This window comes from Marmota monax, unplaced genomic scaffold, assembly GCF_021218885.2.
Source record: "Marmota monax isolate L192 unplaced genomic scaffold, Marmota_monax_Labrador192_F-V1.1 WCK01_AAM20220418_F8-fsc00068, whole genome shotgun sequence".
In the NCBI taxonomy this organism is placed as follows: domain Eukaryota; kingdom Metazoa; phylum Chordata; class Mammalia; order Rodentia; family Sciuridae; genus Marmota; species Marmota monax.
The window spans coordinates 3,030,517-3,058,470 of NW_026692352.1; the positions used below are offsets into that span (position 1 = coordinate 3,030,517).

The 27,954-nt window shown below is 45.2% G+C and overlaps 1 protein-coding gene across 1 annotated transcript in view; it reads right to left on the minus strand.

The window, feature by feature from the left end:
- The window catches only part of Clpb (ClpB family mitochondrial disaggregase), a 139,363-nt gene that overhangs the window by 16,874 nt on the left and 94,535 nt on the right, over window positions 1-27,954 (minus strand). Inside the window, exons 6-7 of the mRNA XM_046441863.2 lie at window positions 16,810-16,907; window positions 5,924-6,038 (exon numbers count right to left, since the gene is read on the minus strand). Of these exons, the coding sequence (XP_046297819.1) occupies window positions 5,924-6,038; window positions 16,810-16,907 (213 nt within the window). The remainder of the gene's footprint in view (window positions 1-5,923; window positions 6,039-16,809; window positions 16,908-27,954) is intronic.

Below are 27,954 nucleotides of genomic sequence, written 5' to 3' on the forward strand. Positions count from 1 at the left end.
CTGCCAGACAGTTGGGGGATGATATGATATTCCAAGAAGGCCCCAGCATGTGGAAAACTGGAGTAAAGAGTTTCCTCTTCCTCCCACCCCAGATCTTTGCCTCCACTCAGCTCAAGGCAGTGGGGCAGACTAGGGGGGCTGACTTGTGCTCCTTGATAAGTTCTAATGATCTAGCATGGAGGTTTTTTTTTTTCTTTTCCCCCTAAGCATAAGCTGGGGACATGACTGTTCCATGCTGAGGCATCTCCCAGGGAACCAGCCCTTTGGACTGACACTCATGGTTAAGTTCTCCTAGGGTCTAGCTACCAGCAGTGTCAAAAGGGGCTCAGACTTTATTCATTGAAGTTCAACAACCTTTATATATTTGGATGCCCAACCTTATAAACAGCTGATGGAAGTAGTACCTGACCATGGAGAGAGAGAGAAAGGCCCCTCAAACACAGCAGACCCACGTGGTAAGAGCAATGGAAGCTCAGAAAATGGCCTGAATTCAAGGAAGCACTGAAGTAGGGGCATCTGGGAGAAGGTGTAGGTCTTGAATGTGTCAGCAGGTAAAGAAGAAGTGGAAGGGCAGGGCAGCCTACGGAACCAGAACAGCAGAGCACAGGCAGGGACCCTAAAGCGACATGGTGAGGGTTTAGAGCTGCAAGCAGTTCTATAATTCAGGGATGACCTAGATACATTTCTCACATCAGGTACCAGTTTTCAAACAAACAAAAAACCCAATCAATAAATGGGCAAAGGAACTGAACAGATATTTCACAGAGGAAATATGAATGGTCAACAAATATATGAAGAAATGTTTCAACATCACTAGCAACTGGAGAAATGCAAATTACAACTACACTGAGATTTCATCTCACTCCAGTCAGAATGGCAATTATCAAGAATACAAGTGACAATAAATGTTGGCAAGGATGTGGGGAAAAAGGCACACTCATACATTGCTGATAAGACTGCAAATTGGTGCAACCACCATGGAAAGCAGTATGGAGATTCCTCAGAAAACTTGGAATGGAACTTCCAGTTGACCCCAATATCCCACTCCTTGGCATATACCCAAAGGACATAAAATCAGCATACTATAGTAATGCAGCTACATCAATGTTTACAGCAGTTCAATTCACAATAGTTAAGTTATGGAACCAACCTAGGTGCCCTTCAACAGATGAATGGATAAAGAAACTGTGGCATATATACACAATGGAATATTACTCAGCCATAAAGAAGAATGAAATTATGGCATTGGCTGGTAAATGGACGGAACTGGAAAATATTATGCTAAGCTAAATAATCTAATCCCCCAAAACAAAAGCTGAATTTTCTCTCTGATATGTGGATGTTGACTCACAATGGGAGGGGATAGTGGGAGCAGTGGAGGTTGGGGGAGATGGGAATAGAAAAGACAGTAGAACAAATCAGATAAAACTTTCCTATATTCATATATGAATACATGACAGTATATCATATACAACCATATCATATACAACCACAAAAATGGAAAGTTATACTTCATGAACATATGATGATATCTCAAAATACATTCTACTGTCATGTATAATTAAAAAGAATAATAAAAAAAAAAGATAGCAGTTTTCAAAGGTAGGGCCCAGAAAGGTACAGGGCTTGGGAAGACTGCCCTTTTAGATTAGTTGATGAGGGAACTGGAGCATGAGAGGTCAGTGCTCCTGGTGTGACACATGGCTGATTCTGAGATTCTGTACATGGGCCAGACACTGACACTTCTAGCAGGGCAGTTGAGGTGGAAAAGTTTGCTTGAGGAGGCACAGGGGATTCATAGAGTTAACTGGGATTGGGTGGAATGGTACTAGGCATAGGCCCCTGGTCAGAAGAAGTTCCAAGGTGGCTGTCAGGTACATGCAGGTTGACCTGCTGCCCCAAAGAGGCTTCTTAGAGAAGGTCTGGGGAAAGGCTTGCCACCCGAGGGGTCAAAAGTCAAGCAATATGGCTGTAATTAACAATCTCACTAGAGTGTGGTTCCTTGTCATAGCACATTACAGAGCCTGACAAGGAGCCACAGCAGTAAATTAATTTCACAAACTACTCAGCATCTACTTTGACCAGATGCCATGCTTGGAATTGGGAAAATAACCAGGAGCCCACAGTGCACTGGTCCTAAACAGGGCTGGCCCAAGGAGAAAGCAGTCAGTGTGGGGGATGGGCTGGGGTGGGATGGCAATAAAAGGGCCAGAAGAGAAGGAACCACAAGCCTATGGCAGCAATGACAGCAGAGATCAGCTTGGCGGCATGTGCAGGGACGCAGAGGCAGGTGCTATGGCTGGCCTTCTGTGCCATGTCAGGGCAGCAAGGCCACTCAAGGTTTCCAATATGGGAGGGGCATTGTTAGATGTGTGTTTTCCAAAGATCAGCCAGCGAGGAGAACTGATTCTAGGGAAAGGAAAGGAAGCAAGAAGACCACTGCCATGGTTCAGGCTGCTTGTGTCTGAGCCAGGGCAATGGTATCAGGAACAGAGGGGCGAGGCCAGTCTTGATAACCTTTAAGGGGTAGAATGATAGAACTTGATATTTGGGCTGTAAGGGGTGAGGGGGTGGGAGGAGCCACAGATGAATGGATAAAGAAACTGTCTTTAAATGTCTAAATTCCTATTTAGGAGATCAGTGAATGTGAAAAGACAGCTGGCTGCTTTTCTGAGGATGATGAGGGGCTTAGAGGTGTTGGGTTCCCAGGAGGTCTGCCTGACAATGTGGGCATCTTCCCTTCCCCATAATTCACAGCTCTGGATTCTAGAAGAAGAGCCTCATTTTCTGTGCCAAGGCTCTGGTTTATCATATGCAGGCTGGCCCTGCTTTGGCTCTGATGACCCTATGAGACCAGAGAGGTCATGGGGCCTGGGTTGTGGGGCTGGTGCTTTATCTCCTCTATTTGTAAGGTGGTAACTGTGAGCCAGCCTTGCTACAGGCCCTGCAGCTGGGGATCACACTGATAAATTCACTGTATTACTTTGCACAAATCAATATCCCAGCACTTACCAGGGGTTGATGTGACCGAAATTGGTTTCAGCCAATTCGTGAGGGTAATAAATGGCCATTTATCAAATCAATTCATTCTGCGGCACTTCTCTGGCTACCCACCCTCATGGTACCCATGGGGTGCCAGGCTCCATCAGCCAGGGCTTAGTACATATGTGATGCTATGCTAGAGGATCACGGAGGCCTGGCCTAGCTTCTAGATGCACCTTACTCCCCTGTACCTGCTTTGGTTTTGAGGTACTGGGTGCTGTGTGCCATCACAGTTCTAACCCACAGTGCCTCATCCTTTGCCTGGTCCTGTACCTGCAATCACCAGGCTGGGGTCTAGGAGCCTCTGGGAGCTGGTCACAGGAAATGAACATGGCTTGGAACAGTATCATGAGACCCCAGTTATAGGGATTCTCAGCAAGATAGGTGCACAATTACTGCCTTATAAATGGAGGTTGAGCATCAGCCCTGCTCAACCTGGGCCCCAGGGGCCACTCTGTCTTTTCTAGGGTTTTTGTAGACATAGCAGGGTTGGTCTACATATGATGGCACATGGAACAGGGCCTTTCCACTGACCAGAGGCAGAGTTCAGGTAACAGAATGGAGGTTTTAAGTGGGAGGAGGCACTCAGGGTACACATTCTGACAAATCTTGGAGGTGAGGAATTGAGCCATCTACTCTTGCTCTGGGCCAACAGTAAAGACAGGCAAGATGGGTGACCCATCAGAAGTTAGCGTATAACCAAGAAAGTGGTGAGATGGGGCTGGGATTCAGTCTAGTGGAAGAAAACTGATCTGAGCTTGACTTTAGGAGCAGAGGATTCATGCCAGGTGTGGCATGAATTGCTGTAATTCCAGCAATGTCGGAGGCTGAGGCAAGAGGATCCCAAGTTTGACACTAGTCTGAATAACTTAGTGAGACCCTGTCTCAAATTAAAAAATAAAAAGGGTTGGGGATATAGGTCAGTGGTAGAATGCCCATGAGCATCCAGTAGTGTAATAAAACTATAAATAAACAAAAACAGCCTTAAGGCTGAACATTTTTTTTTTTCCTTCTCCCAGTGTTGGGGATTGAGCCCAGGGCCTGACACATTAGACAAGTGCTCTATCACTCAGCTACATCCCTAGCTCCCAAGGCTAAACATCTTAAGGATAGGGACTAGGCTGTATGGCAGACAGGAAAGAATACATGCTTAGAGTTCCATGGTCCTGGACTTGGTACCCTACTACACAGGTGAGAAAACTGATGTTTAGAAAAGCTGAGGAGGCTGAGCTGCATGGCAGGTGAGTGACAGAACAGACTGGTCAAATTAGCTCAGTAGCTCCCTGTTTCTGGGGAGCGTCATGGCTTGTGAACTTGAGGAGCTGGTGAGAAGTAGGAGGTCAAAGGACAGCAGGTGGCCTGCTGCAGAAGTGTGTAAGAAGCTGAGCGGTAGAGCGCCTGCCTCTCACATATGAGGTGCTGGGTTCAATCTTCAGCACCACATAAAAATAAATATATTAAAAAACAAAAAACACTGTAAGGGCAGCTGCAGTCCTGGTTCAAGTAGATGAGAGATTCTAGAAGGAGGTGCTTTATTAGATCTCCACCCAGGTAACCAGTGTCTTGAGTGGGCTATGCTTTTCCTCAACCCATGAGGGCTCTCAGAATCTCTGCTCCCTTCACCTTTGAAATAGCTTTGGAAAAGGAGTTGGGGTAGCAGCTGGGAAGAGATGTCTGCCTCCAGACCCCAAGGGGACAGTCTGGTGTGATCTGGCCTGCGTAGTGGGGCCCTATGCATTCATAAAAATTCTCCCCAGATCCTGTGTGTGCCAACATGACACTTTCTGACCTCTAGCTGGGGAAGCAGTTTCAGTCTATGGTCTCCTTTCCTCTGCTGATTTGGTCAGATCCCTGATGAGGGATTCACATGGGGTTAGATTCTTGGAGAAAATAATAAGCAATGTGTCAGTGGGACTGGTCAAGACCTCTCAGGGCAGTGAGTTTAAACTCCAGCCAAGCATCAGATCACCCGAAGAGCCTATTAAAACACAGATCCCAGCATCTGATTCCATAGGTGTGGGTGAGGCCTGAAGTCTGAATTCTTAAGTTCCAGGGGAGAGTGATGCTGCTAGGCCAGGGACCATGATTAGAGAACTCCTCTTAGGGGAGACTCTTTTGCTTTGCCTGGCATAGGATTCCTCTTTCCCAGCTCATACTCAGGGCAGTTGCTGTTATAGCTATGTATAACTGTCCAGTGGGCTTCACATGGGAAGGAAGGCCACAGATAAGGGTTACAATCTGGTGTCCAGGAGCCAAAGTATAGGAATAAGGGCTTACAGGTGGGGAAGAAGGCATTCTATAATTGTTTGGGATGTTTTTCCTAAAATAGGACCAGTTGCTATTCTGAAGGGATGAGAAAGTCCTGGGCTGGCACAGAGAAACATACCTTAGTTGTACCCGCCACACCACTAGTGATGGACAGGCTATCACCTACCTCTGGGTCTCAGGTATCCCACCTTGAGAATGGGGCAGTAGGTAGAGGAACAGATGAAGGTGAGAGTTAAAATTCTAAGCACTGGAAAGCATCCTTGGGCAAATTATTGAATAATTATTGAATAAGCAATGTGTCAGTGGGACTGGTCAAGACCTCTCAGGCAGTGAGTTTAAACTCCAGCCAAGTTTAGTGTCTTATCTTGCTCACCTGTAAAATGCGAATTTGGTAGTACCAAACTCATGGTGCTGCTGAGAGGACTATTTTAGTCCTTTCAGGATATGCAAAGAGTTTATAATAATGCCTGGCATATAGATAGTACTCAACAAATGTTGACTTTTAATGTTAACTGCATCTCTCCAGTTTGGTGGCAGCAGGAAGTCCACCTCCTGGCAGCAGAGCATAAACTACTCTGCGTTTTCCTGCACTGGCTATGGTCTTGGTACTCACCAGCACCCACAGTGGCAATGGCACTCTCCTGGCCAATGATGTGCTCCTTCAGACGCTGTTCCAAGGGGAAGCGGCGCCGCTCCTCAGCTTCACGCTTCCGCTGCTTTTCCTGGTACTGCAGGGAGAGAGGGCAAATGGCTCAGGGGTGTCAGAACCTAGTTTCATTCTATCCCCCCAACTTAGGAGAAAAACACAGTCGTGGGACTACAGGGGTCCTGTGGCACAGGTCTGGTTCATGAACATGAGAGGATAACTTAGTTCTTCCCATCCTCCCCCTGTCTGTCTTGCCTGAGAAAAAAAGCCATACCTTGCCTTCAGGGAGCCCCAAGTCAAGAGCAGGCAAGGCAGGGTCTATAGACAAATGCTTCTCAGACAGAACCACTTTCCTCATGGTTTCAGAGCATAAATGCTTATCTCTAGGACAGTACCACACCAGACAGCTTGTAAGTCTCTCCACTGACTCTCTTCTGAGCTCCCTGAGGGCAGCCACTATCTTTCACTCATTGCTATTTCCAGCACAGGTCCTGGCCCAGCGGAGACATCTTGTGAGTATTTGCAAAACTAAATTTGATGACAGATACAAAGAGGAAGCAGCTATGCGGGTGGTGCAGAGGCACAGAGAAGGGAAAAATACACAAATATGGAATATTTGGGGGGATTTCTGGGAGATGGAAGGCTTGAAGAACCTGGAGGACCATCTGCTGACCAGGCAGGAAGAGCTGAGAGTATGGGCCTGACAGGAAAGCATTTTAGGAGGTTAGGAGCTGAGGAGGAAGGAAGCAGATCTTGAACTGGCAAGGAAAGACTGGGTCTACAGGAGGTTCCTTTCCCTGGAGCCCATGTGACACTGATATCTTTCTAGGAAGAGAACTGTCAAGGTAAGGCCCTGTCACGAAAGTTGTGGCTGCAGATTGTTCTTGCGGGCAGAGTGGATGAAAAATACCTGCTGCTTGGGCAGTGTTTTCCTGATACGGTAGTGACCTTGACAGAAGTTAAAAAAAATAAATAGCAAACAATCCAATTTTGGCTGTTGCTATCAGTCTGTAACTGAAAGCTCCCATCAGTCCTGGGGTTTCATATGGAGCAATAATTCGGTGCCAATCCCAGTGGAGCGACGCTTGCCGGCTGGAATCCAGAGTGTCACTGTGCAGCTCCCTCAGGCACCACATACATCACCTGGCTCTGCCGACTCCAGCCATATATCTGCCTCTTCCTCCTCCCTGCCCAGCAGCCTGCTCAGCACTTGGGTCTGTGCGCTGGAAAGCTGATGGGGAGATGCACACATTCTGGCTGGGACAGTGCTGGCCTGCACTGCGGAGTCTGGAGGGGAAGCTGGCTTGCCCATGTTTCTGGGGTACTTTAGTCACTTCTGGAAGAGGTGGCTATGGGCCAGGCACTGTACTCAGCACTTTATACACATGGTCTCATTTAATTCTTATTGTTGTCCCCCATCTGAAATTTGACTCCTCTCTGGAGCACAATGAGCCAAGCTATGTGGCAGAAAGAACAAGCTTCACTCTAGACAGACCCGAGTTCAAACTCTACCTTATCTACTAGCTGACCTTGGGAAGTGGGTTCAACCTCCCTGAATCTTAGTTTTCTTCCTGTAACTTGGGATATACTCACCTTGCAGGAGCCTTGTGGGATGCTGATGAGGAGTAAATGAGATAATGGACAAAATACTTTGTCAAGTCTATAGGTATAAGTGGTAGTCTGGGCTGGGGTTGTGGCTCAGTGGTAGAGTACTTGCCTAGCATGCATGAGGCAGTAGGTTTGATCCCCAGCACCACATTAAAAAAAAAAACAAAAACAAATCAAAAACTAAATAAATGGTAGTCCGACTCAAACAGCTACCACAGTACCTGGACTTCATGAAGCTTTTGATAAATGTTATTTATTTCCCTTCTTCTTCACCGAATTTTGATAACTGATTGTCTAACTTGGTACTTTTTTTGGGGTACCAGATTTCTTTTGACTAATCCAATCATTTTTGGAGGTCCATGAATAAAAAGAAGCATTGCTCTGGCTTAAGCAGAAGCCAGGAGCAAAGTCCTCTGTGTGCCCCACTGCCCCACAAATGGCTCTGGAGGCTCCCTTCTAAAGGAACTTGCAGTGCAGCTATGGCAGCAATACTTACCAGGTTCTACAGACTTCACTACAGCCCAAGGCAGCTTATCTCTGGCTGACAGTTCTCTCTCTGGGGCTGAGAATTCTGCCTCTAGGTACTTTCCATCCACTTGTCTCTGGGGCCTCAGAGAACACGCCTTTTCCCTTTGCCCCAGGCAAAGGCTGTTTTGTTGACTTGGGTATGACCACTGGGTCCTCCCTATGCCTTCTCCAGGGAAATAGTTCTACTTCCTATAACTCTTCTTCAGTATCCTGATTTTAGGTTTTCTTGGTATCATATCTTCTTGGGCAAGAGGAAAAAGTCCTTGCTTTCTATTGGGGTGAGCATTGGGGAATGGTTACACCATGAACTGAGTTTCTCAGGCGTTTTCTAGATGGTCTTGGGAAAGGTTCAAACTATGGCCTATATCTCAGTATATCCTGATTTCCTTAAGCCTGGAATCTCAAATACCTATGCCTAGTCAGAAAAACCTCTGAAAATCAGTCTTCTTGATAAAACACTGGGATTATACCAGGTCAAAGGGTATTGCTGCATGTTTTTCTCTTAATGTTTGGCAAAGTTTGTACTAAATAGTGATTAAATGAATGAACGAATGAACAAGTGAATGAATGGCCTTGTGGAAAACTTATCAGTAGAAGAAACTAGAGAAGGAAAAGGCTTGGCTTGTGCATATTCATTTGGGAGAGGGAAAAAAGAAGGATGAGATGAGATTGGTAAGGACTCCACAACTGTAGGCTACCGTCATCCTTGGCGCTTGGAGAGATGGGAGGAAGCCTACAGGACTGAGCTCAAGGCTCTGCTTTAGTGGGGTTCCAGGTATATAGAGAAGTCAGGCAGGTAACCCAGCCTGCTGAAGCAGAAGGCAGTGGACTGAGGCACTGTGAATGGGACGCAGGAGAGCCGGAGTGGGGAGTGATCATCCTCTTAATAAAAGCCATGTACAATTAACTTCAGAAGCTCTCACCTGGAGCTGGCAGCAGCCAGTTTCCCATGCTGCATCTTGGCTGGATAATCGCAGCCACTGGTTTCCATCAGTCTTGATTTAATATGGCCCCCCTCCTGGCTGTGAGTGCATTTACAGGAAAGGGCTGGGAGGCCGAGGCGAAGCCTAGTTGGGCTTGCTTGGCTCAGAGGTGGGTGGCTGGGCTGTGGGGGAGGGCTTGGGGAGAAGAGGTATGATAGGCATCCTGATAGGTGGGCATCCCTAAGGAGGCAGGTCTGGCAATCAAACTGGCAGTGAGAGGGCAGCTTGGGTGGGGGTGGTGAGTAGGCAGAATAAGACTCCAGGCAAGAATGGGATAGAAAGAGATGGAGAAGAGAAGAAAAGCCAAGTGCAGTTTGCCTCTGATGAAAAGATTAGGCCTACAGAGCCCAACTTACAGACAGAGCCAGATATGCCCCATACTCTTGACTTCCTGGTTCAGACCCTAACTCATGTCACTGTCAGGGTGTCTACTATGCCTTCAAATGGAATGACAGAGAGGACAACAAAAAGGATCAAGGGGTAACATATGAGGACCAAGGGGTGTGGGGGGTTCAACAAAGAAGTCTAGGGGTGGCAGAGTAGATGGGAACATGAGACTGGAGGATCAGAGAGGTGCCCGAGTGACTCCTAAAAGTCTACTGAACGAGCCCACAAAGTATGCATGCCTTTAGAGGAAGGCTAGACACAATGCATGTGTCAGCCCCAACATATGTGGTGACCACCAGGTCAGCATCTTGGATTCCATTTTCCTCTCCTTCTTTTGTTGCTAGAGCAATATTTTTAACATGTCAATGCCACTGTGTCACACCTCTGCAAATAGCTCTGTTGATCCTGAGATAAGACTGGTAGAGATTGAGAGGGGCATGGAGTAGCTAAAGTGAGAAAATGAAAATACGTTCTCAGAGCATCATATCAAGGGCATGTGATACTGATTCATCCCATAACTGTAGATGTTAACCTTGATCACTTGGCTAAGGTGGTGTCTGCCAGGGTTTTCCACTACCTTTTTTTTTTTCTTTTCAATATTTTTTTTAAATTGTCAACAAACTTTTATTTTATGTGGTGCTGAGAGAATCAAACCCAGTGCCTCACACATGCTAGGCAAGCGCTCTACCACTGAGCCACAGCCCCAGCTCTTTTACTACCATTTTTCCTATTTGCAGTTAATAAGTATTTTATAGGGAGAGATGGACACTATGTAAATATCCTGCCACTTCTCAAACTTCCATGCACTAGCTCTAGCATCTACTGGTGGGTCTTACCAGATCAGTATTTTGATCCTTACAACTCTATGGTAAAGTTGATAGTGTCATCATCCCCACTGTGGATATTAAGTAAATTCAAGCAAGGTTCCACTGGCAGCATGTAAGAGAAAAAAGAACACTAACTTTTGCAGGCTGATTCTGGAGCCTGCACTTTACATCTGAGGATGAGAAAAGACCTGTTCCCCACATGCAGGTAGCTCAGAGTCTATTTAGGGAGATGAGATTTAAAACACAAATTTCCTTTTCCTACTTCTAGTCAGGGCTACCTAATGAATTTATTGAAAATAAACACCAGAGGGTGTTCTTGCCAGAAATACATAACCTGAGTTGAATCATAAGGAAACGTTACATAAACTCAAATTCAGGGACATTCTACAAAATAACCAGCCTGTACCTGTTAAAATGTCAAGGTCATGAAAGACAAGGAAAGACTGAGGAAGTATTCCAGATTAAAGAAGACCAGAGAGACCTGATTACTGAATACAATTTGGGATCCGGAATTTTCTTTTCTTTTAAGCAGAATTATTGAAATACTGGTGACATCTGAATAACATCTGTATATTATTTTAATATTAATATTAGAGTCCTAATTTTGATGATCCTACTGAGGTTATGCAAGAAAATGTGGGGTGGGAATGTAGTTCAGTGGCAGAACACATGCCTAGTATGTGAGTTTAATCTCTAGCACTGCAAAAAAAGAAAATTGTCTGTGTTCCTTGTTTTTTAGGAAATATATACAAGTATTTAGTGGTAAAGAGCATGATGTGTGTAACTTCTGTTTAAATGATTCAGAAAAAAATATATTTATGAATATTATTTATGTATATGTGAATAATAAAGCAAGTGTGATAAAAATGTTTAATAGTTGGGGATCTGGGTGAAGAGTTTACAGTAACTATTGTCTACTCCTGAAATTATGCAAAAATAAAATAAAAAATATCAGGATAATGCTTCCCCTTGGAGGATGCCTAGTGACTGACAGTATGAGAGAGTTTCTGAGTGCTTATAATAGTCTATTTCTTGCTCAGGTGTGTGGTTTGTGAGTTAAGCATATATTTATGACGTGAACTTTATACAAATGTTTCCCCCCAAAAAAAGTATTTAAAAAGTTAAAAACAAGAACAAAAGAGAAAATAAAAGCCACTTAGCACTGTGTCTGGCCCATAGTAAGCCATAGGGTAGAGCACAGGGCCCTGTACTGAGATGCGTGGCAGGAAACACAGGTGACAGGCTGAGTGAGGCAGGGACATGACCTCCCCCCCATTTTCTCCTGTGTGCCCCACCCCTCCTCCTCCTCTATAGGACTTAGCTCAGCTCTGATGGGAGCACCCAGGTTCTCAGCCTGGAATATGGGCCCAGGGGAGCATCACATCCCCAGCTACCCCTGAAGCAAATGAAAAAATATAGAGACAGGAAATGTGCTTGTGATTCTGTCACTGGGATATGCAAATAAAATATATAGGATAGGCCTATCTGCCTAATATTCCTGCCAATTCATTCTCTGGGTGTGATTAAAATGAGCAATAAATTCCTCGTGAGTCTCGGTGGAGTGAGGATCAGGAGAGAAGATGCGGCTGGCATGCGTGCGTCCCCCTTAGCTGAATATTCATCATGGGATAGCTTCCTATATTTTTGTTTTATCTGCCATCATCTGCACAGAGATATATTTCTACCTCTCTTCCATCTCTTAGTTAAGACATGAAAATGGTCGGGGCACCAAGTAGTAAACTATCTATTGAAATCATTCAATGTGAGAACCAGGCTACCTCCCCTACAAAGCTTGGCCTGCTCATTCTGCAAGGAGGCGGGTGAGCCACGCTTTCCTGGAACCCCACTCTGGGGGGACCCTTCCTAAGCATCAATCAGTCTGTGGGTATCAGAGTTGAAAGCACTGGTGGCTTCTCACACCTGTGGGTCTTCTCAGGGGGACTAGGGAGGCTTACGCTCAGGGACTGCTGAGAGAACTGAGGAAACCTGCAGTGAGGGGAAAACCATTCAGGGCACGTAAGGTGCAGAGATTCTTGTGTAAGTGACACACATTTTAAGAAGTAGAATGAATTTTTAAAAATGAGGCTTAAGGATAATTTTAAAATGGGAAAATCACTGATACTATTAAGTTAAAAAAAAAGAGGCAAATTTCAAATATAGAATAGGATTGTAACTCAGAGGCTTTCAAGGCCAAGCAGAAAACACAAATGCCTGGCAAGCAATGGCACAACATGGTAGGGAATGTGGCCGCGGAGTCCACACCCCCAACTCTCAGGGTTTTAAATTCACAATTTTGGAAAACTCTAGGTTGGCAAAATAAGGTATGTTTGCCAGCTTGAGACCTCTGATATACAGCAGGCTACCAGCAGGTTTAAACAAAAAGGCCATCTACCTACAGGTATGTGGATATGGCCAGAAAGAGAAAATACAGTACATGAGATCTCTGTGTGAGATCCTAATATGTACTTTTGTAACATCTTGATTTTCTGTAAGTCATCTGCTTTCTTTCTTGCTGCGTTAGTTTTCCCACCTGTGATATAGGGGTAATAAAAGCTACTCTGTGGATTTGTTATAAAATTAGAAAGAGTATATTAGAACATCTGACACAGTGCTTACATATGCTTAATAAATCTACTATTATTATAAATAAAAATACTGATAGTGGTTATGTGTAGGTCATAGGGCTAGAATGCTTTTACTAGAGATTAGGCTCAACTGCCATCTTTTCCAGGAAACCTCCCTTGATCAGTTACATCACTAATGATCAGTGGTGTCACAGTTCACTTGCTTGACTCCCGACAGACTATGGACTCTGGTAGTTGTTTACTTATCCGTTTTCTTCTCATCTAGCCCAGAACTTGGCACATGGATGTCATTCATAAATTCGTACTACATTATTTAATTCTCCTTGTCTTTTCTCTATTTCTAAAACTTCTATAATGAGACATGACGTAAATACTCACAAATTTTCTACAATGAACATAATTTGACTAGAGAGTGGTAAGCGAATGTGGAGGCGGCTGAGCTGGGTAACAGGGAGGTGCAGGAAGGATAGAAGGGGAGTTGATAAGATCAGAGCGGCAGTAACTCATGTTTAGACAAAGCCAGGAGAGGAGGCCTCAGTGCCTTCAAGCTGAGTCACTATGTTATAGAAGCAGGGCCTGAACTTACAGAGGGCCAGCTGCTTCTTACTAACTGGCAGAGGGAGATAGAACCCAGGTCTGAAACAGTGTTCCTCCCACAACAGCCTGCCTTAAAGAGGAAGTTTTTGCAGCTTGGTGGAAAAATCTGAGCAGAAAAAATGGGAGACCAAGTAGATGCTGAGCAACTGGGAGAAAGAAAAACACTGCTGACACACCGAGCTGGGGGGTGGGGTAGTTCACAGGGACAGAAACCTAGTGAGGACAGCAGAACAACCAGAAGGAGATGCACAGGGGACACCTGGACATTCAGCAAGAAGAAAGTCTCAAATGCCTGAAGGGATCAAGAACATATAGGTAACAACAGATGAAATGGGCTTCCAGCTGAGAGGTCTTGGAATCCCTGGCTGGCTCTACATGCTCTTCCAGCCTCCAAGCAGCCCCCTCCACTTTGGGTCAGCTTCCTAGGGAACTCCTCCCAGCAGAGGCATCCTAATCAGCCTGACTCTGGGCTAGCTTTACCACTGAGTGCAACCTATTCTCTTTACCCTGAGCCATTCCTGTGCCTAAATGCTGGCCCACCACCCCCCAGGCCAGATATCCCTGTTGCCTTCAGCTTTTTTTCGCGGCACAGCTCCTCTAGCATCTACTAGAACGTGCTGTCTATAATTGCCCTTGCTGCTCCAGAAAGGTCTGACTCACACGGGGGACTACAACTATCATGTATTCACTCCGGACATTAGCCTTGTAATAATGTGGTCAACAACAAGCCACTTCCTTTAAACAGTCAAAATTTAAGCGTCTTTCAGTAACCTGGTTCCCTTCACCTGTGATGGCACCAAGAGGCCAGTTCTCTTGCTTCATATGGCCAGATTAGTAGCTGCCCTAACTCATACGACCTGACAAACTGTGGGTACTCTTGGCCAAGTCCGGTGCTTGTCTCTGGCAGGCAGCCATTGGGTTTAGTCGGAGAGATGAGGAGGGGAGCAGTCTCCACAGCTAAAGGTGTCAGGGACTCTTACCTGTAAGAGGATAATCTACTGATCATGTATTTCCCAATGTCCAGTAGAAGGCAATTAAAATAAAGGAAACTGCCAGATAAACATAATCATTTTTGAGATAAACAGTTGATCTGTGTTTGTATAAGAAAATTGTTGCTATGATTTGGATGAGGTTTGTTCCTTCTAAAACCTATGTTAAAACTCAATTCCCATTGAAGCAGCATTGAGAACCAGGATGTTTGGCCTACATATATCAGGTAATGAAGGATCTGGATTATTCTATTCTTGGATTAATGAATTAATGGGTTATCATTGTAGTGGCTTTGTTATAAACATGAGCTACAGCACGCTTCCTGTGTTTCACCATGTGTTGCCTTCCACCATGCTATGATGCAACAAGAAAGCCCTCACCAGATGCTGACTGGATTCCAGTGGCATATTCTTGAACTTTCCAGCTTACAGAATAGTGAGCCAAATAAACTTGTATTCTTTAAAAATAAAATAAAATAAAATAAAGGTGTCAGGGATTTCCTGAAGGCACTTGGGGAACTGACCTGGCTGTCAAGGCTGCTCCTAAGAGTGGAAAATCTAAACCAAGGGAGGAATGCACTTACTCTCTGGAATTTTACAGCTCTTTCTGGTCCCAAGGACCTCCTTGGGTGGGTTATGAAAAGCTAGTCATTCTTCCAAACTTCTTCCTTTTTCTGGTGGAAATTATTACAAAATAGTTGCTAAGGACACCAGGAAGGCAAACTATATGGTTGATGTTGTTCACCAAGAATTTCCAGCTTTCCCCTTCTAGGCTCATGGCATGATTACTCTTCTAAGCCCCTTGTGATTGGGTACGATCATGGAATTAATTCTGGCCAATGAGCTGTGAGGACAAGTAAAGGGTTCTACATCCAGGCCGAGCATTTAACTACACATTTAAGATACTTTAAAGTATCCTTTCCCTCTAGAAGCAAACAGCAACATTCCAGGGGTGGCTGCTTTGCCATTTGGGATCCCTGGATGCCTATGACGAGAAGAGCTCACCATCTTCCCCCAATAAGAATGGACATGCAGCATAAAGTAAAACTATATCTTTGTTCAGCTGGGTGGTGCATGTCTGTAATCCCAGAGATTTGGGAGGCTGAGGTAGGAGGATGGAGAGGAGTTCAAAGCCAGCCCCAGCAACTTAGCAAGGCCCTGAGCAATTAGTGATACTCTTCTCAAAATAATAATAATAAAAAAATGTTAGCCCAAGGCCATGCAGACAGTGAGTGGTAGAGCTGGGGTCAGAAACCAAGTCTCTTCTGTCTCAGTCTAGTGAGCTGAGTGTTCTGACTCAAGACAGTCTATCTGCCACACTGAATTATGGCAAGACACTTATGTCAATGTGTAGAGAAGAGGTCCTATGATCTGGGAAAAGCACAAGACAAAGAGCTAGAAACCAGGTCTTCCAAGCCCTCTCTGTCACTGAACCTACTACCTGACCTGTGGTCAAGTCTACTAGTTTCAGTTTTGATGCTAACTCACTCTGGGATCAAAGGCAAGCCACATCACATCCTGGGCTCCACTTTCCCCAGGCGTAAAACAAGTCAGTTGATTTTAATTTCAGAGATTTAAAACTCACACTCACTGTAGAGCCCTGTCAGAGGCTTCCCCGGGAGGGAGGGGCCTGCTGCATGCGCAGCACTGGGCCATGGCTCCTTCAACCAGAACGCTCAATTTCCCTCTGATTTCTATGTTTATACTTATGCTCTTTAAGATTTCCCATCACTGGACCTGATGACTTCTCAGGACCATGGCAGTTCTGAGATCTGTGATTCTAGTTCTTGGATTTAGTCTAGTCATTCCTGAGCTACAGCTTTGAGGCTGGGAGAAAGAGAAGACAGTCATATTCTCAGGGAGTTCAAAAATTTGGGTGAGAAGATTGAATTAAGATAGAGAATTTTTTTGGCTCAGATTCTGTACCAGGCTCTGGTGTGTATGTGGATGGGAAGGGTGAGGTACTGGAAAGTGAGATGATGGGAAAGATATGTAAAATGAGGCTGTGAGTATTTGAGGTCTGGAGAACACTCCTCAAGCGCAAGACTTTTTCTGGTTAGTCCTCCCCTCTGAAACGAAGCTGGAAGAACATCACCTCAAAATTTAATTTGAAAGTAGTTAGTTCTCAGAAGCCAGAAGTGGACCAGGCCTCTCCCTCTCCCTGGTCAAGGACCTCCCAGGGCAGCTCCTTACTCTTGATATGAAGAGGGGCTGGATTTGCATTTAAACATAATAATCACCTAAAGAAAAGTGGCCTTTGGTGTGGAGCCTGACCTAGTCTACTTAGTGAAAGACTGAATGATGCATGTAGTGCTCACGAGCAGGCCACCTCCTTTCTCTGAGACTTACCTTGGTTTCAGAAGTCCTCAGAAGTTTCATCACCTCCCCTTCTCGAGCATAATCCAAGGGTGTGTGTCCCATTTCATTCCTCTGTAGGGGGTTGGCTCCTGGCAGGAGAAGAAGAGAGTCAGGGGCTCTGTAAGTGATCAGTGGGACCTTAGCCTTTGCTTATAGGTATTTGTGGTCCTGATTTCAGCATGAGGAATGCCCGTAGAAACCTTTGAGATTGTAGAATAATGGCAAAAACATGTCAAGCTGTTCTCGGAGAACTCTCAGTCCTCTCTGTCAGAGGTCAGGGTATCAAGGCTTCTACATGTGCATACACATGCCTTTAGAAACACACTTCCTATACAGAGAGGTTCTACTCACTTGCAGATGTGTTGTACGTATACAAATACACCTAGCTGAAAATGCTAGCAAAATATACCAACCAAATACAGATTCACATACCCAACACAGATACATATAAATTCATATATATTCACTAAAATGTCTACATTTTCCAACACATCCTTACACCAATGAACACTCATTCACAATGCTGTATGAAAGGACTTCTTTCTAGAACAGAGAAGATTCCTAGTAGCAACTAAAAGGCCCTCCCTTCTGCTTGCTCTCTGCTCCTCTTTCTCCTTTAACACTCTTTTCTCTGGGCATTTCTTGCCACCAGGGTCACCTGAGCACTTTGGAAGGTTGTGGGCATCACCAGCAACCTGGCTCTGCCACTCTAAAAGCTGGTGAATGTGTGTGTGCTGGCAGGCACTTCCCCAACCATTAGATCCTATGATATGGAGACAAAGAACTCTGAGCATGACAAAAAGAAGAAGTTAGCTGGGGGCCTTGTATCTACATTCTCTCTAAGTGCCAGCAGCACTTAAGATGGTTTAAAGGTCTACTGTGAGCAAGGCTTGGCAATTAGGGAGGAAGAGCTCCTTTGACCTTAGGCAGTGTCATAGTCTCCTTCCTGAAGCCCAGGTCTGAGCACCTCACTCCCCTCTTCAAACTCCACCCATTCCGTTCCATTCCATTTGGCAAACCACAAGGGAACCCAGAAGAATCAGATCGGTCCTTGCCCCCAAAACCCTTCTCTCAAGGCAGGAAGATGGGAGCCTAAGCAAGCTGAGCTTTGTACATAACAGATTTCCAATAAATATTCCTTGAACTTATTTCTTGCTAGAAAAGTGTCTAGAAATAATGAAGGGTTAAGACCCAATCTCTGCCTTAAGGATAGAATGGGTTGTCTGGGATGTGTTCAAGCACAGGGCTTGGCTCAGGGTGGGTTTCCGACCACTGTTGTTGGACAGTGAAAATCAGCCTTTCTAAATCCCAGTCTGTGGAAACATTTATATCATGATATGAACCTCTTCCTACCGAAAGTCTCTGCTTTCTAAAAGACCCTATAAACTTGACAACAACAGTAAATGTTTATTAAGCATTTGCATGTGGCTGTCTGCCTGGGCTGCAGAAGAGAAGGCCCACCTCTACACAGGTGTGGGAGGAGACAGGGGAAGAGACAGAGCAGGAGGTACAATCTAGGCAAAGGAAACTTTTATTATCAATAAGAAAAAATAGTATTTTCATACATGATCCTATTTTCTATCAGGAATATAATACAAAATATTACTTGTGTTGATGTAATTCACATGCCATAAACTTAACCTTTAAAAATACACAATTGAGAGCCAGTCATGGTGGTGCAAGCCTGTAATCCCAGCAACATGGAAGGCTGAGGTGGGAGGATTGCAAGTTTGAGGCCAGCAACTTAGTGAGACCCTGTCTCAAAATAAAGAGAAGGTGGTACCCAGTACTGCCCAAAGGCCCCAAACAACATCAAAAACCAAACAAAAAAACAACACAACTCAGTGGTGTTAAATACTCACAAGGTTGCACAATGATCATCACTATCTAATTCCAGAACATTTTCATGATCCTAAAAAGAAACCCCATACTCATGACCAGACACACCCCATTCCCTCTAGCTCTGACAATTGATGGTTTACTTTCTCTATAGATTTGCCATATTTTACACAAATGGGAGTTCTTAATATGTGTTTGTTTGTGTGTGTCTGGCTTCTTTCTCTTAGCGTGTTTTTCAAATTCTTCATGTTATAGTATGGCTGAACAATATTCCATTTTATTAATAAATTATACTTTATTTATCTACTGGCTGAAGGACATTTGGACTACTACTTTTCCTTTTTGTCTGTTATGAAGTTTATATAGAATACAAGTCTTTGTGGTTTTTTTTGAGATGGGGGGTGTCTTACTGTGTTGTCCAGATTGGCCTAGAACTCCAGGGCTCAAGCAATTCTACCACCTTACCCTCCTGAGTAGCTGGGACTACAGGTGTGTACCACCACTCCTGCCTCTGGATATAAGTTTTCATGTCTCCTAAGTAGATACCTAGGAGTGGTGATAACAGCCGCACTGGTATTTACCAAGTACTCACTATGTGCCAATGTGCCAGGCACTGTACTCTGCACTTTATTTACATTTTATCATTTCATCCTCACAGCCACCTTGAGAGACCTAACCTACAGACATTGACACTAGTGATCCAGAGAAGTGAAATGACTAGCCCAAGGACACAAAGCTAGCTTTATTTGTTTGAAGCAGGAGTCCAACCCATCTTCAGATTTTCCTAACTACATGCTTTCACCAGGGAGGCTGTGACACACCCCTGCTGAAAAATCCTTCAACGGTCTTTGACTGCCTATGGGATGAAGCACAGTCTCCTCAGAGAGGAGTGGTCTTACTAACCAATGAATAATTCTTCACAAGCTCCATTGAGACTTCATGCTTTCTTTCAGATTTGCCAGCACTATCTGCGAGGCTCTGTATGTGGGATGACGTAGGACTAGCAGGGACAAACAACAGTCTATATATCTCCACTGCTCTGTAGCAACTGATATCTTTAATAGACCTTTGAGGTCTATAAAACCACTTTTCAGGTCTTCTCCGCACACCTGTGGCCAGGCCTCTTGCCTCTTTTGAAGGCTTTTCTTCCTGTCTTTAGAACTATGTCTACCTCAAGTTTGAGCCCAGCACAACTTCAGCTCAGATTAGCACACAACAGTAACACAGGCCAAGGGTTGATGGTGTGCTAAAGGAGGGACAGACAGGGACAGACAGGGACAGACAGCACCGTCAGGGCTCAGGGAGGAACACAGTGCTCAGGGACTTGCTTGCCTGGCATGGCTTTCCCAGTCCATCTCTATACCTTGGGCACCAAGGGAAGAGGGCTAGTGTGAGGCAGCATCTTCCCCTCCCCACAAAGCTCCTGCAGCACAGGTGGGGCAGAGGGAGCCCCAATTAAGTGATGAAAAGGCCTCTTCTTTCTTTGGCAGCCTCAAGAAAAGCTCTGTCAACTAGATATGGGCTATGTGGAGGGGGATCAGGGAGAGACCTCTAGAAGAAAAAGAAATTAGAGAAGGGAGAAAGAAAATAGAGAAGGGAAGAAAAACATGCAGGAAGACAGGGGAAAAAAAGGAGAGGAAGAAATGGGAGAGGGAAGGGGAGGGAGAGAGGAGAGAAGGTGAGAGAAGACAACAGTGAGAGAAAGAACAGAGGGTGAGATTAGCTGCTCCAAACAAGTGCTGTCAGTGATCTATATTTGCTTACAGAATGAAAAATGTGTGCCATAAACATTGGCCACTGAGTAATTTCTAGTAGGAGTCGTGTCACTTCTCATAAAGGATGGGAAGGGGACAGGTAGGACATCTCTGCACCTGGGCCAGCCAGCACAGGGGCTCCTTTTAAAGCAGTGTTGGGACTGTCCCTTGCCCAGGAGGCTCTCAGGTCAGGCCACTCATTGGGGGATGCCAGCCAGGCTCCCCAAGGTTCTGGAGCCTGAGGGCAGCAGGTCTTCCCCACTTTAGGAAGGCTGCAGCAGGGGCACCATGGATAATGTCCACCTAATATTACTCCCCCATCCCCACGCCCTTGCTGACTTGACTAATTGCTGTAATAATTGATAGAACCTGACTTCTACCACTGATCGATTTCACCCCCACGACCACCGGCCACAAACCATTACATTACAATAAATAACCATGTTGGGTCTCACCCGCTTGCCCTCTCCGGGGGCATCAGGATGGCCCGTGCCCTGGCCTGACCTCCCGTTGCCTCCCACCCAGGGCCCCTTCGGGCCAAGCAGCTGGTCTAGAGGGCCAGGCCTCTGGGAGCAAGTGAGAGGGCTGGACGGAGGTGGGGAGTGCTAATCGCAGGCCATCCGTCACCTCCCACTGGCTGTCTGAGGCTGGGGCAAACACCTGGAGCACCCCAGGCAGTGTGGTGCAGGACCCTCCCCTCCTCTCCTGCTCCAGATTAGTGAGTCCCAGCTTATAATATCTGATAAATAGCAGACTGGCTTTCTGGCAGCACTGCTGCGGCTGCGCCTGCCTGCTACAGCTGTGGAAGGTCACTCATTGGGGAAATATGTTTCTGTCAGTGGTATTGAAAAAAGTTTAGTGGAGTGACAGGCCTCAATTTTTCAAATTTTATTAACTCCATCCTCTTAACCATTTGTCTTGAATTCCTTCAGATTCTGGGAGATCTGTCAATAGGACTTGGGTCAGGAAAAGTAGGATGTGGGGGGGTGGATGGTCACGGGGCTGGTGCTGGTTGGTGCCATGTAGCTGGTGGGGGCCTCATCACTCAGGGTAAGTAAGACAGTGGAAATAGTGTTGTTGGGAGAGAAGGCCTGGCCCACTGGGGCCTAGGGAGCCCACTGTTCTTCTCTGGTGCAGGCCTGCCTTTGATTTGACAAAATTAGAGATGCTCTATGTGGAAAAAGTCCTTAATGGTGAGCTCTCAACTCCCTAGGAAGATACTCCCTTCTGCTACATCTGAAACAGGTCACCTGGCTCCCCTGAATGTCCCCAGTACCCAGCTCTAAGCTCATGGCCCTCCAAGGGGTTTCTCAATTTAAAGAGTGCAGATCCTTATTATGTGAGCTATCTGTCACCCCTCTCCTACCTTTGTCTTTTGCAAACCCTTGATCATCTTTTGAGACTCAGTTGGACTTCTCTGGGAAGCCTCTGTGCTGCACCCCACCTCACCCCAGGTGGGGTCTACCTCTTATGCTGCTAGAGGTGCTCCTGCTTCTGTCTTACTGCATCAATCCCTCTGCATTAAAATCTGTCACACTCAAGACTGAGCACCTGTAGAAGTCAGGGACTATGCCTGATACACTGCCACCCTCCTGCTACGCAGCTCAAATGCTCAGAAATATGTGCCAGATAAATGAACTATGCTCTCTCTAGGTGCTATCTTCTTAGGCCATACTGAACATGGTGTTCTCGCTGCCCTAGAAGAGCCTTTCTGAGAGTAAGTGCATGACCACAGCCCTTATTTCTGAAGGTGAAGCCTCTAGCCTCTTTGTTGGTCCCAGATGCCTCCCTGCCTGGGTGGACAATAGGTCAGCTCAGGCCTAATACCCTCTGTGCACTATAGTGGGAAGTGGGGAAGGACGATTTGGAGAGAGAGGCCGACTTGCTCTTCCTGTGAGGGTGTTAAAATTGGGGTGGGGGTGGCTTCAGATCTCTGTGCTGCTGGGACAAGCTTACAAGCTGGATGAGGTAGGAGATGGCTTGTCACTCACTCCCCTTCCTTGACACTATCCTGTTTAGCCCATGTAACCTCTGTGAATGTCAGAGAAGGTAATTAAGAGGATTTAAAAATCAACAGCATATGTGCTATACAAATGTGTTAGGCCATTATTATCAATAATATTGGCATACTTGCCCCTCCCCACCAGTTCTGTGAGCCATACTGCCGTGCTAGCGATCCATTCTAACACAACTGCCATTTCCATAACTTGCCCCTTCCCTCTGACAGAGCACTGGGCTGGGGAGCCATCAGGATGAGGGATAACACCCACTGGCTGTGTGATCCAAGGCACTTGCTTTACTTTTCTGGTGGCAATGAATGCTGTTCTGCTTACCTCTAGGGGTTCTGTGAGGACAGAGTAAGATAAAAAGTTTGAAAATAATTAAATACATGATTGAACAGGGTGCAGTGTTCTCTGTAGGAGTGCTCACACCACTCTCTTTTCCACTTTTACTTCCAGCTCCTTTACCACCTGTATTCGGATTTTCATTATTTTAGCAGTTGGTTCACTCTCTCCAATTAGAAATTTTTGCTAAATATTAGAGAAATCAGCACATACCTGTAATTCTACCTATGTGGAAGTCTGAGGCAGGAGGATTCCAAGTTTGAGGCCAGCCTCAGGAACTTAGTGAGACTCTCTCTCAAAATAAAAAGAAGGTGGAGGGCATGGGTGGGAAGCTAGGGATATAGCTCACTGGTAGAGTGTCCCTGGGTTTAATCCCCAGTATTGGAAAATACAGACTATTAGAGAAATCATTTCCATGACCAGAGGTGTCAATGAAGATCAATTTATTCTTTTTGCTGGTGAGCTCCCCACCAAAGAAGTATTCAGAGACATGTTGTCTCCACCCTTATCCCCAGACTGTCCGGGTCACTCCTCACATTTGAAGTCCCAACCTTTGTCTCCCTGATTACCTAGATCCTACTCATTGTTCAAAGCTTGGTGACCAGTGCTCCCCTTTCTGGGCTCCTGCTGTTGTTCCTGCTCACTTTACTCCCTTTCCTGGCCCTTGGCCTAGGGTCCTGGCCTGTCAGGTTTCAGTTTAATCTACATAGCTACTCTCTGTAGCTCCTGAAGGCCGAAGGTGAGAGAAGAGACTTGCTCAGCATATCACAGGCAACAAGCAGAAGTCCCCTCATAACTTATCTTGAGCTCTTCCCCAAAACCACACTACAGAGCACTACTCAACTTACACATGCAGACATATGCACCTGCAGATACACCTCCCCACATAATGCTTCACTGGGCACTTATTATATGCCATAGTCTCTAAATACATCCATGGATTTAATTCCTAACAATACAATGAAGAAAGCAGGAGAGATGTTTTTTTTTTTTTCTTTCTATTTTCAAGATGACTTAAAGAAAAGTAAGAGAAAGGAGACAGACTAACATCTGTTGGGTATAAGACCTTTATGTACAGTGTCTGAATAATTAATCATACAAAGATTTTGAGAAAACAGAGGCTCAGAGACCTGAAAGAGTTTGCTCATGGTCATACAATGGATAAATAAGGAAAGATAGGATTTAAAGCAGGAACTTATATTATCCTCTCTTTTGAAATTTTATATAATAAAGATTTTTTTTTAAAAAAGAAACCAAATCTGCCTTTCCACTATAAAGTGCAATATCAAAGGCTTAATGACTCAAAGAGAGAGAAAAACCTTTCCTCCTTCCAGTGTGTTCAGGTGCTCTCAGGTCAACAGAGAGGAGTTTCTTGAGGTAGGCTGGGCATAGAAAGCTTTGTAGAAAGGGCACAGAACGGGGCTCCTCTTCTTCCCACTCAAGCTTCCCCATGGTGAATGGTGACCCACATTAATTAATCTCCTAGGAGGTTGTCTAGAAGTGCTAACTCCCATGGACATGGTCAGATAGGATCCCTTGCCTCCACGAAGGCAGATGAATAAAGCTTAGGGAAGAGAGAGCTACTGCGCCAGGGCTACATTCAGCCATTTCACTAAAAACCCTCTGCACAGTTACTATAGGTCAGGGGTCAGGGGCCAGGGACTCAGTGGAAGCAGACTAGTCTTGTCCTCTGTCAGAATCCAGACAGGACAGAAACAATACAATATCGTCTGGTAAGTGTCAGGGGACGAGGAGGTAGAGATGATCGCTTCCCTCCACAAGACAGGTGAGCCATACACTGTCAGTGGGGAGATGGGAAGCACCAGCTGGGAAGACCAGATCATGTATATATACTAAGCACTTGGGGGGAAAAAAAAAAGACTGGAAAAGTGGAAAAACCTGGGGAAGGGAAGGTTGAAGTCCAAGAGCACGAAAACTGGGAATGGGAGAGTGAAAGCTAGAACCAGGCCTTCCAGGCATTCCCAGCTGCCCCCCCCCCAAGCTCCCCTCACCCTTCAGTCCACTCCCCCAGCACTGACTAGAAGGACCAACTACATGGGGCTGCCACTGTCCTCTTCAGTGGGACCAAAACCCTTTTTACTTACTACTCCGACCTTACATTCTGTGAGTTTAGCCTCAACTTTTCCAGAACACTCTAGCCTAGGGGTCCCCTCCTCCTCTTTTCATGCAGATTGTCTTGTCTCCAGAATCAGATATATTAAGATGCTTTGTAAAAGCCTAGGAAGGGATTTGGGGTGATGAAAGCTAGGCATCAGGATGGGTCCACAGAAACCATGCCAGACTAACCACCATTTTTTTCTTTATCAGGATTACCTGTTTAGTTAGGGCAAAAGTGGACTTTGGCAGACTTTTGAAGGGATGTCTCAGAACAATCCCAGGGTCGAAATGAAGAAATGTGGGTTTGATGCTAGTAGTATGTGGAATGTCATTAAGTGATTGATGTACTAACTGGGTGGGGCACTGATGGATCATAGGTGACTTGGCGGGAAGTTTCTAGTGGCAGCAAATGGCTGTGGTCCTATTCAGCATGTTTATTTCTGACATGGATGGTCCATGCATCAAACCTGCAGATGTAATTAGGATGAGCAGGGCACCAAACACACCTGACACTAAGAGCCAAAACAAATGATATGAAAATTAACGGAGATAAATGGGAAGTCATGTATTTTGGAAGAGAGACAAACTGGAAATTGTTCTGGGAAATGTAATTAAGATAGGAAAGGGTTTAGAAGCCATGTGAGAAAAATGGTTTAAGGAACTAGTGGTTTAGGCTGTAGAAAAAACTGCTCTGGGGAACGTGCCTGCCATTTTCAGGTTTGAAAGGCCATCATGTAGAATTGGCATTAGACTCATTCTCTATGAACCCAAGGTTAATAATAAGACTTAGAAGCAGATTGCAGCTGACTTTCTAAACATCAGAACATCCAAAGATAGAATATGGGCAGCTCCAGGAACAAGTGGGTTCCCCATCACTGAAGTGTTCAAGCACCAAATGGATGGCCCCTCAGTAAGTTTACTTGTTACACTTTGTGTAGCTATTTTTTTTTTTCAAGATTAACTGTTAGTATCTATTTACTTACCCATTCAATTCAAAGTTACATTTTGAGAGTCTCATCTACATATTTGGCATCACACTAGACACTAAAGATACAAAGGGGCTACAAAGACACTGTTTCTGCTCTTAGGGAGTGCCTGGTCCCCTAGTGGGGAGATGGACATGTTTATTTCAACAGTACAATGTGCCCTGAGTGTAGGCCTCAGCACCAGGAAGATGCCTGCAGTTTAGATTAAGTCCAAGGGTTCCTGTGAAAATTCACACACACATGTATTTGGTTCCTAAAGGCCAAAAATAGATCAATCAAGGTCAAGTCACTTAAACAAACTATACTGGCTGTGAGAATAGAAATGCACAATGAAACAGAATTTGAGAATTTTTGCACATGATATTTTGTTCTTACAGCCTGTCTTTTGGTCTTCAGCTGGGACTTGTTTATGTACCTACAGATTGTCTTACAAGTGGCTGTGGTGTCAGGGTGAAGTGATTTAGCCAGCAGGGCTACCCAACTCTCCATTTCTTACCCACCCTATGGGGACTGCTTCAGCACAGATATAAACATGCTCCTGCCGTTACCTTATTGCACTCGTCACATGGGGAGGCTAGAAGGCTTGATTCAGGGATATGATTGGATTTTAAATCCCAGTCTCACAGGATTTTAATTACTGGTCTGGGGCAGCAGGGATAGGCGCTGGCTGCCTTTGGATGGAGGAGGTCGATACACCAGTCCACAACATATTGAGCCACAATGCCTGCAGACTCTATTGCTCTATTTAATCATCTTTTGCAAAATTTACAGTGGAACAGGAGAGATCAATACGGAATTTATCACATTCTCTTGTAAATATGAGCCAGGAAAGAGTTCCAGGCAGTTTGTTACTGAGTGGGAGGGAACATGTCTGTGTACAGCTGGGCATTAGGAGATGAGACAAAATCCATACTTCTTGGCATAAGCTACAGATGCTCAGCCAGGCCGTCTTGAGTCTGAAGGCAAGTTCAATGGGAATAACACTTATTCATTCACTCAACCAATCAACCAACCAACCAACCAACATTCCAAAGCACCTACATTATGCCAGATCCTGTGGAGGCTCTGGAGACATAGACTGGAATTCTGTTCATGAGATCACAATCATAAATATAGTGCAATGGCTCGTCCACTTACTAGGAGTGGACCCTGTGCAAGTTACTTAACAGCCTGGTGACCATGTTATGCATATGGAAAATGTAGGTAATAAGGGTCCCTATCTTGGGGAATCTGGGAGGTGGGAAGATCAGCAAGAAGGCTGGAGATTAGTCCAGGTGAGCAATGAAGCCTGAACCAAGGTAGTGGGGACAGAGGAGGGCATGTACTTGAGAGGCAATTCTTAGGGCTTGGTAGAAAGTGAGCAAGAAGTCTTCAGATTTACTGGTAATACATTCGTAAGACTGGTAGAACAACAACAACAACAACAACAACAACAACAAGACTGGTAGATGCCGTTCACTAAACATATGGGAACACAGAGGCAAGTGTACGGAGGGCTGTGTTAGATACACTAGATACAAGATGTTTACAGACTCAGCAACGTGGAAGGCTGAGGCAGGAGCATTGAAAATTTGAGGTCAACCTAAGCAATTTAGCGAGGACTTAAGCAATGTAGTGAGATCCCATCTCAACATTAAAAATAAAGGGCTGGGGATGTAGCTTAGTGGTAAAGTATCTCTGGGTTCAATCCCCAGTACCCCTTCCCTCCAAAAAAAAAATGTTCACAGAATATTAAACATCATTAAAGATTTGAAAATGCTTTGTTATAATGTTTGTTATAAGGAGAATACATAGGCCATTGTGGTTAGAAAAGACATGGTATAAAAGCCATGGGATGAATGTTCAAGCATAGGTCACCATACAGAGTTGGGCAAGGAAAAGGGCAACAGCAAAATCTCCTGCCCAGGACTTCTGCTCAATACACACCTATGGTGGGGTTTTCCAAATGGCAGATAATCCTCAATATAGTGTGTGACACAAGTATATTAAGAGCAAGAATCCTCAGCTCATTTTTCTTTCTGGCAAGTTTCCTGGAAGTCATGGGCTTTCAGGAGAGCAGCCCATTTCTCCTTCTGTCCACAATCCAGCACAGAC